This window comes from Drosophila obscura, unplaced genomic scaffold, assembly GCF_018151105.1.
Source record: "Drosophila obscura isolate BZ-5 IFL unplaced genomic scaffold, ASM1815110v1 contig_4, whole genome shotgun sequence".
Classification (NCBI taxonomy): domain Eukaryota; kingdom Metazoa; phylum Arthropoda; class Insecta; order Diptera; family Drosophilidae; genus Drosophila; species Drosophila obscura.
Window position 1 is genome coordinate 5,027,871 of NW_024542828.1, and position 12,480 is coordinate 5,040,350.

The following is a 12,480-nucleotide window of genomic DNA, read 5'->3' on the forward strand; positions in this document are numbered from 1 at the left end:
CACCACACACATTCCCAACATGGCAACACCGAACAGATGAGGATGGTTTTGTTTTCGATTTTTGATCGTTTTTTTTTTTTGCATTTCATTTCGTTTGGTTTTTTATATTTTTTGAACGATTTTTGTTGTATGGTTGGTGGTGGTGGCGGTTTGATTGATGATAAAAGTACGGTTTGGTATGTTTTAATTTCAAAAATTCGCATTTTTCATTAGAATTTCATATTGCTTATGATTTGTATTCTCTCTACTGGTGAAGTTTTTGTGGTGGTGTGACTTATTGTACAAGAGAAAGTGTTGTTGATGCAAGGTACTACAAAAAAATACTCCCTTAATCGTTAATTTCTGGCAGAATGTCAAATATTCGGATGCGCAACAAAGTTCTAAAACGATTTCTGACGACATAACCTGTGTATGTCTCTCTACTTAAAGTTTAGATTAAGCTTCACTATCTCTACCGCCATCTCCTGCATTTTCATTCGAAATATGGCTTCAATTTATCTAATATACAGCCACGACTATATGCCTTGACTAAGTATCTTAATGGCTAGTTAACAAAGAAAATAACGCAGTTTCAATTAGGTTTGTTTCTAGACTTCTCTGAAAAGCTAAAATTTCCATAAATTCTTGTTTAAACCTCTGTATCACAAGAAGAAACCTCAATCATTAGAATCACACTTTCAATATTTACAGCTAACTGTCAGCCTATCTTCTGGTATCTTCTTATCAAGAAAAAAAAAACAATAAAGCAATATATACACCATATAGCGACATGAACATGAGGGCCACACATCGATCAGAGTAGCCTTAACTTAAAAATTAAACAAAGACAAAAAACTCCATTACTTACAACCTAAGTACGTATCTGCAAAATTGTCTCTACAAACATGTGTCCGAAATGTATTACATGATTCAAAACTCTTTTTTCAGAACACAAGACCTCAAGGTATATAGAAATATAAATACTTATAACAAGGAAACTACATAAAAGTTTTGTGCAAGAAAATCTCATAGCCCAACAAGTAGTCTTCGGTGCACACTCGTAAAGGATGTGAAACAAATCGAATCCTTTGCAATGAGTGGAATGGAAAATATATAGGTATGCAAATCAAATGATTGAAGCATTTGAGCAAACTATGGCAAAAAAGGAAATCATAGGATAACGGGGCGTATACTTATTGTTTGGGAGCGTGTGTACAATTGTTCTGTGACAGCTTCTGTGTTGCACTTATGAGAGTGTGCATATATTGTTGTGTACTTGTGTCATTTTGTTGCTTAGAAAGTACATTTTTCTATTTCAGCTATGGTTAATTTTGTCGGTATTTGGATGTGTACGAGTATATCTTCTTCTGAAGTCGAGAGAACAAATGGCAAAGAGCAAGAGCAGATGTCTACTCACATTTCAGAACCTTCTTGGGACTGCCTTTTTGGGGACTGCCCTTCTGGGGCGATCCATGCCTGGAGAGTGCCGTCTTTTTTGGGCTACCTCTCTGTGATTCCGATTCCCTCTTGGTTATGGCTGGCATCAGTTTCTCGCGGGTGGGCGAAGGCAGCAAGGCGCCCTCTTCCACGTCTAGAAAAGTGCCAATATTAGTGGTTTAAATGGGGAAAAACTAGGGGGCTGGACCAACCCGGACCCGTGGTGCGTTCTAAATGATGGCGTATATTGCTAAAACGTGCTGGCAGTGCTGAAATCTCATCTTTATTATCAACCAAATAGGCTTGACCAGGAACTCGGGGCTTAAGTGGTGTCTTCGGCAATGGTGCTGATTTCTTATTATTTTCCTGTTCCTTCTCCTCCTTTGTAATGGGTCTTTAATAGAGGATTTTAAATGTATATTATTAGTTTTATTTAGGATCTAGGGCGTTTAGTATTACCTATGCACAGTCGAAGCTAAAGATAATGCTGAAAGGGAGCTGCGCCTTGAAACCTGATCCCACAGATCCTTTTGCTTCTTGTACAAATCCGGATCAATCTCCCTGCCCCAACCACGGCTCTACAATAGGAGAATATATAAAGATACATAAAAGGAATATATATTATATACTCCTACCTTATATTCCCCAGCCTTTTTGCGTAGTTCAACCATATCCTTGAACCACAAATCTAAATTCGGTTTAGAGTGCGGCGGATCGGTGCCATTCATGACCACCACATGGCCGGAATCGGCTGAATGTCCATGCTTATTGTCCACCTCATCCTTGAAAGCGGCATCGGTAAAGCCAAAGTTCTCCTTTTTCGTAATAAAATGATTCACACGCTCGTGATCGATGGCCTGCGAAAATGGACGTGACTTCCGCTCCACGATGGTCACTTGTCTGCGAAAAACATATGAAAAGGATCATAAGCTTTGTGGAAAAACTATAAAAAGGAGATAGGGGAACAACTGTGCATCTTGATGGCTGCTGGCATGCAACACTTTGCAACATGCATGTGGATGAGTGGGGAGATTGAGATGTGATGCTGCTGATTTCGGGTTCGGGTCTACATGAAGTGGACATCATCGAATGAGAATGGCAGAAGCTCTGACTGTCGATTGGGTTTATCTAAAGTGAGGTAAAGCAAACGTGTACATACTTCTCGTGCGTTTTTCTATCATCCGTATCGCTAACCAACGGCTCCAACTCATGTAGAGTAGCTGAAAGCACACAGATATGAAATTTAATGCTGCTATCCATACACGTTCGAAAGCTTTATACAGATTCATCCTGCATGTACATTAAGATAATCGAAAATATATATATATATTTATATGTATTTATAGGAGAAACTAAAGGTGGAAATAAAGGAGCTTCAGCAAAAGTTAGTTTTGTTGTTGTTTGTTTCTTTTTCTTCTTTTGCAAAGTGTCTAAGTTTTGGGAACTCAAGGGAACAAAGTTTTAATTAAGGTGATCTTCTTATTAATTGTACAGCAAATAATTGAGCCGGAAGCAGCGCCTTGGTGGGTTAGTGGTTTAGTGATTCAGTGGTTTGGTGGTTGGCTTTTACTTTTCGGGTGTTTTTTTTTTTTTGGAAAATGCAAAAAGTAAATAACTTTAAATGAAAATCAAATTTGTGTGTGTTTGTTTGGGTTGGCATTGAAACAAAACAAAAATAATAAAATTATATGTCGAAAATGACTTGACTGAAGCGTGTTTGGCATGGGTAATCCTTCAATTTTGGGTTTGCTTTTTTGTTTGAGAATATAGAACGAAATTCAAACCAATTTATTTTTATGTAATATATTTTTTTATGTATAAATTCGAGTTGAATGCACCTTATTAGTAATATATTTTTAGTTGCTGTAAGCACTACATCCAATTTGTTTGTACACTATGTGAAGCTCGTTTCGCTGTAAGCTGAAGGCGTCGCAAGACCAAAGCAGTTTTTTATTTTGCATTTTAAAGCCACTAATTTTGCACTGAGATGCAGATGCACTTAACGATTTAGCAGATATATAGAGAGTAGAGGGGATAATGGTATTTCTATTTCCGTTTCCATTTTGTCTTACCTATGCGCTTGCACTGTTAATTTTGTTTTTGTTTTTGGAGAACGTTCATGTTAAAGCCCCCTGCCAATTTTCCTAACTGAATGATACATGTGTGTGGGTAAACGATATACATATGTATATGTACGTATGTATGTATAGTATGTTATGACTGACTGATGGATGGTTTATTCTTGTGGTATGACACTCTAGTAATTTCGTTTCACACATGCAACGAAACTAAGGCCAAACAACTCCTATTCCTCCAAACTGAACTGAAAATGTACTTATAAAAGGTATCACACAACCTCTGCGGCCACAACATGCTCCGACTACACTTTTGCTAGTTCATCAATTGATTCATTCATCCCGGTTAAATTGCATTGACATCCATACAATATTCATTATAGTTGAAGCACGTACTCGTATTCGAGTTCATTTTGAGGGCTCATTCAAGGCAATTTAACGGTTAGCATGAATACAAAAATTTATGTGTCTTTTTTTTTGGTTTCGTTAGCACTAATATTAATGAAATTTAGTTCAACACTTACGTCAGCTTTTGGCTAAAAAGATATTCTTGAATGTGTTTTTAACTTTTGTTTATATGTATGTATAGTTTTCGGTTTTTCTTTTTTTTCATTGTAAAGGAATTTAGCATAATTTCGTTCTATATGAAATAGATTTGAAAGATAGTAAAAAGTATTTTGCTAACTGCTTGAAATGAAAAAGTAAACATTAGTCCATAAAAGCGTTCAACAAAATATTGGCTTGTATATACAGAAATCATAAAGAAAAAAAATATTAATAAGTTATACTAGGAATAGTACGAGTATCTATCTTAAAGCTGAGAGCACTGTATACATATATAAAGAGGTATATATGATAAAGCATAAATTTACGACGACGTGTACATAAAAAACTTGATTTAATTCGCATTTTTTTAATAAATTGTTTTTTTTTTGTTTTCTTTTAGTTTTGTGGCAGTGCTGAGAGTTGGAGAAAAGTTTTAGCTACATTTACCAACACTATTCAACAAAGATTTCTATTCGATTTTTTGTTCTTGTATTTTTTTTTATCAATGCTGCTGGCACTGCACAAATTTTTCATTTAAAAATCATCTTGAAAAATAAACAAATTTACTCTTTCCACACACAAAAAGGTTAGTAACACAAGATAGTTAGTTTTTGTTTCGTGAATTAGTTGGTTACGTAAAGAAAATGATTAGAAATCAAATGGAAATTCATTTTTAGTAGTACGCTCATTGGATTGTTTTTTAGTATTACATATAGAGAGTATTATTTGAAAGAAACTATGCGCTAATAGGAAATGTATTCTTTATCAGTTTTTTTTGTTTGTTTTTTTTTTTTTGTTTTTTTAGTATTTTAAATAAATGCTTAGCGACGACAATTTGTTGTCGCACCTTCTTTCTGATTTGTTGTACGTTTTTTATGCACCGTTGGCAGACCTGCACCCATCACCGAATGATGGGCTTGACTGTGGCCGTGTGTCTGGGTCTGGTTTAGACTCTGATTCTGGCTCTGAGCGTGACTGTGGCTCTGACTGGATCGCAGGGCGCCCAATGAGATACTCTTTCGAGGGTAATCGCCGGCCGCGGCCTTAGGCGTCGCCTCGCCGCCGCCCTTAATCCGCCGGACATTCGGCCAAACGAATTGCAGGCGGTACTCTGTGCTCAGTTTTGAGATGGTCTTTCGAAATAGGCCATTTGACTCACCCGCCTGCGAAATAGAAGAGCAGAAATAACACATAACGCAAAAGGGGTTGACAAAATTAAGGGAGAGAAAAATGGAAAGAGAAAAGATAGAGCATTGCATTGTCGCATTGAGTGTGAGAATAAGTTATATATAAATATTATAATTTACGTATAAATATTATCATTATTATATATAGACGATGATCAGAGAACACATGTAACATAGAGAAGATGAAGACGAGACCGTGTGTAAGTCATGGAATAGTCATGGAAACGGAGAAACAGAGAACGAGAACGAGAAAGAGAAAGAGAAGAAATACACACAATACAAGTATAAATTGTAAATTTTGAATATCTATCACTAATTGATTGTTTAATATTCGTTTTAAATTTATTGATTAATGCGGATACATAATAAAATAATAATGATAATATATTCATCCTTATAAACCTCCCAATCTAATCTACATGTACTCTACATAAATCACAGACAGAATTCCCACAGAACGTTGCAAGTATTGAAAGGATATCAAGGATGCACAAATGGAAAGTGCCTGCAACGGTTGCAACAATAAAAAGAAATCGATACACAACTTATGCAAATGTTGAAGAGTTTTTCAGATTAAAATTGTACATTCAGGTCGAGTACATGGCTGACTAACTGACAGACGGACTGACTTGATTGTCTGACAACTTCATGGCACAGCTACACACTGCATGAAAGTGCAAATGTACATGAAAATGTTACCCATTGCCACAAATGGCGAGACGAGTTACAGAATGTTCAACAACATGTTCAGCACATGGAAAATGGCCAACAAAAGGGCCCCAGAAAAGTTATAGACAGGAATGGCGGAGGGAGAACGGACATTCAGGCTGATAGACAGGACAGGCGACAGGACTAATAGAAATTGTTGCGCGTTGGACGGTTGGCAGTTCGCAGGTCCCGGTTCAATGGTCCGAAGCGCGTCCTATCTCTGATCGGAAACAAGAGACAATTTTTTCTCGCTTTTCATGTTTTTTTTTTTTAGATGGTTCTTTATGTGGCGCCACGAAAGAAGAGGCAAACAAAATGATGGGCGTTGCCGCTGCAGGTATATTTCCGATAGGAGTCTACTCCTAATGAGATTCACAATTGATGTCTGCAAACTGATATCGACATGCATTACATTCAAAACTCAACCCAAGTATAACACAGACAGATATATATATATATATTCGGATAATGGATGTGAATCCAATCCATTTGACAATTGTGTACCTGTTTTCTTGTGGCTCCATCGATCTCCGTTGCAGCGGGATAGGCACGTCCATTGGGCACAACGGGTGGTCCCTCCGATTTGCTGCGACGCGAAGGTGTCCCACCGCGCTCTTCCGACTGCAAAATACACACACATACACACATATATATAAAGGTTTATATAGTACGATGTATAGTTAATTAGCTGGTCATTAATATTACGCATACGCCCTGTTGACGTGCGTCATCAGGTGAAACTCAATTAATTATGTATTGTCAGGGTGTGCATGATAGTATGACAAAAGCAAACAGACCCTACGCTTGGGTACAGGTATCTCGAATGTCCTTGCAACACGTGCCGCTCGCTGTGTGCCTCATTATTAATTAGTCTAGAGAGAGAAGCAGGAAAGGACCAGGGCCCCACCTTATATGAGATTTTTTTTGTGCTGTGTGTGTGCTTTTCGTGGCACTTTTACAAGCACCACACCACGACTTAAGCGAATTAACCCTAATGCCAACCCTGGCATAAAGGCAAACCCCATTCAAATGCAAATAAATATGGCAGTATATAGAATTTCAAACAAACATTAAAAAAACCATGACCTGCAGTGAATGCTCTTTAATTTCTAATTAAAATATAAATTTAAAATAATTGTCAGAGATAATTAAGTTCAATAGCTTTTCACACGAGTTTTGTAATGATAAAATCAAATGGCATTGAAATTAAATATATGGCAAACGATTATATGACCAACCAGATTATAGAGTATAACAAATATACTACCCTCTAGTGCTCTTTTTCGTGCACTTTTCCATTTCCCTCATGGACCTCTTCAAATGTCAAAAGAGCATTAAGTTTGTATGTGGGCCATAAAATGAAAATACCATTATATACTCGTACTCGTATGGAGGTCCTTCTCATAGAATTCTGTTCTAACTCGTTCATGGGCACAGCGAAATGCACAATAATTTTTGCATTTTTATTTGCAGACAACCTAAGCTTCAGCTACGAATGCTCCCATGAGGATTTGAATTTAAAAGAAAAGTACGTGATTGCATTAGGAAAATTAAACGTGAGAAAATATCTGGTACTTAGGTGAGTTTATATCGATAAAGAAACGAAAGCATATGGCTGCCCATTAATATATGGAATACCTTTGAATAGATGGAATACCTTTGAATACCTTTTCTCCATTTTATGCCCCAAAATATCCGACAAATAAAGACCCATCTCATAATATCAAGACCCTTTCTTATTCTGCTTCCTTGTTGACAACCTCATTTTATACGAATTTCTCCACATAATAAATATGAACAATTCGCAAAGATTCTCCCAGCCAATCCACTCCTCTGCCTTGACTGCAAGTCCTTATCCTTTCTCTCTTTCTCTGGGTATAAATATATCTTGCACCTGGCGCATTTTTCGCAAGGGAAAGGTCATGGCATGGTGAAAGGGAGGCTCTGCGAATCGAGTGAAATATGGATTAAGGGATGAGAGAGACACTTACCCTCGCCAGACGATGTGCACTGGCATCTCGTCGTGCATCTGTATATTCCGAACCTATAATAAACTCATGCGATTTATATGCTAATTCTGGACATTTTTTCCGACGCGGCATTGACGGCTCATTTGTCGGACCTGCAAATGCAGAGAATCCAAGGGAATCGAATAAGAAAGAGGTCAATAAATAAGGCTGTGTGACATGTCTGCCAAGAGAAATGTCTTTCAATATACGCACCATCAAATTGACTTTGATTTGGGGCTGGCGCCCGTCGCACAACCTCTGGCCGCGAGTTGCCCGTAAATTCATGCCAACGATAAGTGCTCCTATACTCCGAGTGGAGCTGCTGGAAAGAAAAGATATGGATATACCATGGTTAAATCAGGCATTAAATGGGGTATTTATACATATATTTTAATTAAAGATTGTCCTTGCTGTTGAAAATGTTCGATTTTAACAATTAAAAGTAGGAATTAAACAAAGGATTTCAAATGTTAAGCTATTAAGAATGAAATACGGAAGTATTACGACTAGGCATTACCCACTATAGAGATTATTTCATTGCTTAATAGAAACAACTACATTTCTGTTCTCAAAAACTATTTAATCTGAATAATTTTTGGTAGATAGCTGGGAACACCACAGCCTTTTCTATGGAGCCCATTGCTAAAATGTTAAACGATTAAAATGTGTTTCTACTTTCAATAATGACAGTACTAAAGCTTTAATGGTTTCTGCGAACAGAGAACTACATCCTTCAACATGAAACCGCATGCCCCATCATTAATGGGGGTTTCTCTATTCATAAAAATAATTACAAGTACCAGCACACGCATGACAACCAAACAATGGAAACCAAAAGCCGCACCACAGTCACATATGCCTGACATGGAAATATTTTCATTTGCCATGGTCAGAACCCCTCTGGCCAGAACCGAGCTAACAATTGGCCAGTTAGTCAAACGGGTTTCGGGCGCTCGGCCAAACTGCGGTTTGTGTCGCATTTCAATGCAGCAAACAGTCCAACTGTCCTCCCACTTTCTCTCCATTGCGACTGCAGCCATTTGATAATTGCGACAACTGCCAGTAAAAAGGAAAATCCATATTAATAGCCAATTTTTCCACCAGTACCAGTACCAACAACACTTACTGGTATATTGTGCTACTGCTTTTATGGCTACGCCAACCGCGTATCGATCCTTAGCCAAAGGACTTTGAGACACTTGCATGTAAGCTGTAAATTGGGTTGAAAACTCCACGGAAAACCCACTAAGACAACCGACCGTCAGACATTTTCAGGACATTCTAGTGAAGCAGTCAGGACAGTAGTCGATTTAATTATGCCTCAGCTTGGAGTGGAGTTCCTTACCCTTTTCGTTTCGATGGAATTTATATCTACCGTGAGCTTAACTTTCGTTGTCTCCTTCGTCGTTTCCTGTTCCACTTTCTGTGTGTGTTTAGAGCGCAAAATAATTGGCTACCAGCACGCAATGTCAAAGGACAAAGTACATCAGTCATTTGCTCTTTGCCTTCTTTTTGTTTCTCGAGTTTAATTTTAATTTTTAAACAGATAACCAAAGCTAAGCTAATTGGAAGACATCAACAAGAGTCATATAAGCTTTTAAATGTACAAAAAAAATGTACATCAAGTTCAGTGAGTAAATATTTGAAAAGGTTGCCAATGTTCTCATTGGTATTGAATATTTATTTAATTTAATTTTAAAATATATTTCTAGCAAAGGATCTCATGATAAAGATGAGAACAAGGTATATCGGAATATTATATAAATATTCTTAAGTCTTATACTCTCATTCTTATTTATTATTAACGCAGATTTCTAGCCAAAGCTGTTAAAGATCAATAAACAAAAGCCATTTAATTTACGCTTTTAATAAGAAATAATTAGGGTCATTTTAGCCCACCTCCTTCAGCACGCAACGAACCATAACTTTACTCAATTAAATACCATAATTAGACCACAACAACACTCACGCTCTCACTCTCTCGCTCTCTCTCTCGCTCTCTCTCTCTATTAAGAACTTCCCATCAATTAATTTCTGCTCCCCAATCAATGACCTCTTGAACAATTAACCCAATTGCGGCCTAAAACTTCTTCTTCCGTCTAGACGCACACTCTCCAGCTATCGACAAACGCTTCAACTCCCCATAGGCAAAGCAACCAATTAAAAACTCCATTACAAATCAATTCCTTGGGTAATAAATAAGGTTTATTTGGCACGGAGGAAACCACCTTTAAGGGTGAGGTAAGGTGTAAGCGTAGTGCCGCAACCACTCCAAAATACCATATTCCGCCCGGCACGCACTTCATGCATAATTTAGTCGTTTGTCGTGTGCCGGTAGCTCACTGTAATCGAGCCTCCAGTGAAAGAGTGCTACAGAGAGGTCTATGAAGAGGTGAGGCCTACTACTATGAGGTTCGTTTGTCATATGAATTGGTAGTTGATGTCAGGGGCGTCGCCATCGAGCATGATGCTAATGGTTTTGTACGGTATTCGATGGAGGACTCTGTCTGAGGTATTGGATGGGCACTCGAGTGCCACGTGTCGGTGTCTGGCTCCCACACCTGCACCGCACACTCACATTGTTAGGTACTATATTTATTGGCCATCCTGCTAGTACTCGTATCTCTTCGGCAGCTGCAACAACTATTTATCATGGATATGGCAGCAGCAGAAATAAAACAAAAAAAAACACTTATATACATATATATATCTCACCCTGATTTATGTTTCGTGGTGGCACCAATTGATTGCGGTTGCACTCTGGCATAAATATTTAAATATGGTTTTATTTTTGGGTAGGTCTATTAAAAATGTATGTGCAGCAAACTACATTTATGCCATGCGTTTAAATCGTGTGGGAAAAACATTTTACCTAAAAATGTTCCAACATTTATGCTAGAGAGAGAGACAATCCCACCGCAGGGAGACACTTAGCCGCAGACGCAGCAGTAGGTAGTTGGTCTACGTGTCTGCTCAGTGATGTTGAAGTCCTGATAAGCCTGGTGACATCGCAACTATCCCCCACAGAGAGTGGCAGACAGACCAGTGAGACATGAGATGAGCAGGCTTGACATATTTTAATTAAAATTTTAAATTCTGAAGAGTTTAATTATGATTTAAGAGCGGAAAAACCTTGGATGCAAGTGAATTTTTATGGCCGGTTAAAACGATAGCCATTTACATGTCACTTTATTTTGCCAAATGCTCCAATTTGTGGGGTAAAGTAAGTAAAGAGTTGTAAAGAGTTAATGTTGGAATAATATACCATAATACCACTCATTTTTAGGCTACAAAAATGGTTGCAATCCTTAGATCAATGCACCAATTTGTTGTGGTTCCTGTCCCATAAATAACCACCGCTGCTTTTGAACCCCACACAATCTTAAATATTGCTTTTCTTGTGTATGACCAATTTATGGGATAAGAATGTCGGTATGAGTGCAATATTTTTCATAGCATACTTTCCAGCGTCAGCTTACACTGCACCATAATCCCCACAAAACCCACACACGCACACTGACCACATATTTATAGCAGTCACTATATGTGTGTGTGTGCGTCTGTGAGTATATTTGAAGAGTATTCGTGTGCGTGTTTAATCTACCCAAAGGGACCTTTCAAGTTTTATGCGGGCCAAAACAAGCAAAATGACACCTTAGAAGCATAGTTATCGCCTCACAGATCCCCCCCAGATCCTTGTTTTGCGGTCATACATGGGGCACTGTCTGTCTGTATTTGTGCAGGGGTCTGGTTTCTTTGAAGTGGAAACAAGCATTTCTGGGAAAGCAAACGATAATTTTCCACACCAAAAGGTTTGTTTGAAGAGTGTGTGGAAAGTTAATAAGAATATATTAGAAAATAAATAACTACATGCAGGCACGTAATATTTCCTAATTTCTAGAGATCTGCCTAAACCTTATAAGGCGCGTTAGATGTTGCACTCTAACTTCTACCTTAAAATTAAACATTTCCCTTATGCAAAGTTACATGTAAAATGTTGCACTAAAGTTTTCCGCCGCCATCAAATAGTAATTTTCTCTTATCTTAAATGAATATTTGTTGAACAAACTTCCATTGTTTGGGCAACTTTTGGTGCAGCCCTCGCTTAGTTGTTTGTAAAGTTTTTTCATTTACATTTAGTTTACGATGCATTTTTGCCATTTGACACCATTTGGTCTGGCAAAGACACCACCTTGTCTGAGTATCGTACACTTATCTGTGTGCCTGCGCTTTCTTTTATGGTTTCCACCTGGCAAACACTCACACACACACACACGAAACACCTACTCTGGTGACCAGCTGTGTGGCTGACCGAACGAGCAGGTTGGATGTCTGCCACTGCCCCAAACACACACACACACACTCACACACAGTCTTTTCTGTGGTGCGTGCCTTTGTGCCACTGTGGTTTAGTTTAGCTCGATTGCTCAACTAACCAGCGCCTATGGGGCCCCTGGCTGGTACTCACAGTTGGCTGCCAAGACTCGATGGATAGGCCTGGCTTTATAGCCTATCTCTGTCTGCTTGTTTGCATTTTGT

At 38.2% G+C, this 12,480-nt stretch overlaps 1 protein-coding gene and 1 long non-coding RNA gene across 11 annotated transcripts in view; one reads left to right on the forward strand and one right to left on the reverse strand.

Annotated features, from left to right (window-relative positions):
* Window positions 1-12,480, reverse strand: part of LOC111072492 (serine/arginine repetitive matrix protein 1) — a 31,327-nt gene that overhangs the window by 7,022 nt on the left and 11,825 nt on the right. For 5 of the 10 annotated variants that reach the window (XM_041595151.1, XM_022364469.2, XM_022364478.2 and 2 more), the window contains exons 3-11: window positions 8,155-8,263; window positions 7,924-8,054; window positions 6,437-6,553; window positions 4,885-5,200; window positions 2,576-2,636; window positions 2,052-2,316; window positions 1,876-1,994; window positions 1,629-1,810; window positions 1,397-1,570 (exon numbers count right to left, since the gene is read on the reverse strand). In XM_041595151.1, the coding sequence (XP_041451085.1) occupies window positions 1,397-1,570; window positions 1,629-1,810; window positions 1,876-1,994; window positions 2,052-2,316; window positions 2,576-2,636; window positions 4,885-5,200; window positions 6,437-6,553; window positions 7,924-8,054; window positions 8,155-8,263 (1,474 nt within the window). The remainder of the gene's footprint in view (window positions 1-1,396; window positions 1,571-1,628; window positions 1,811-1,875; window positions 1,995-2,051; window positions 2,317-2,575; window positions 2,637-4,884; window positions 5,201-6,436; window positions 6,554-7,923; window positions 8,055-8,154; window positions 8,264-12,480) is intronic. The other 5 variants (XM_022364434.2, XM_022364426.2, XM_022364492.2 and 2 more) reach the window with 2 other exon arrangements.
* On the forward strand, window positions 770-1,803 carry LOC121404788. Its single transcript, XR_005968218.1, has 3 exons — window positions 770-854; window positions 928-1,096; window positions 1,299-1,803. It is a non-coding gene; the product is annotated as an uncharacterized LOC121404788 (long non-coding RNA).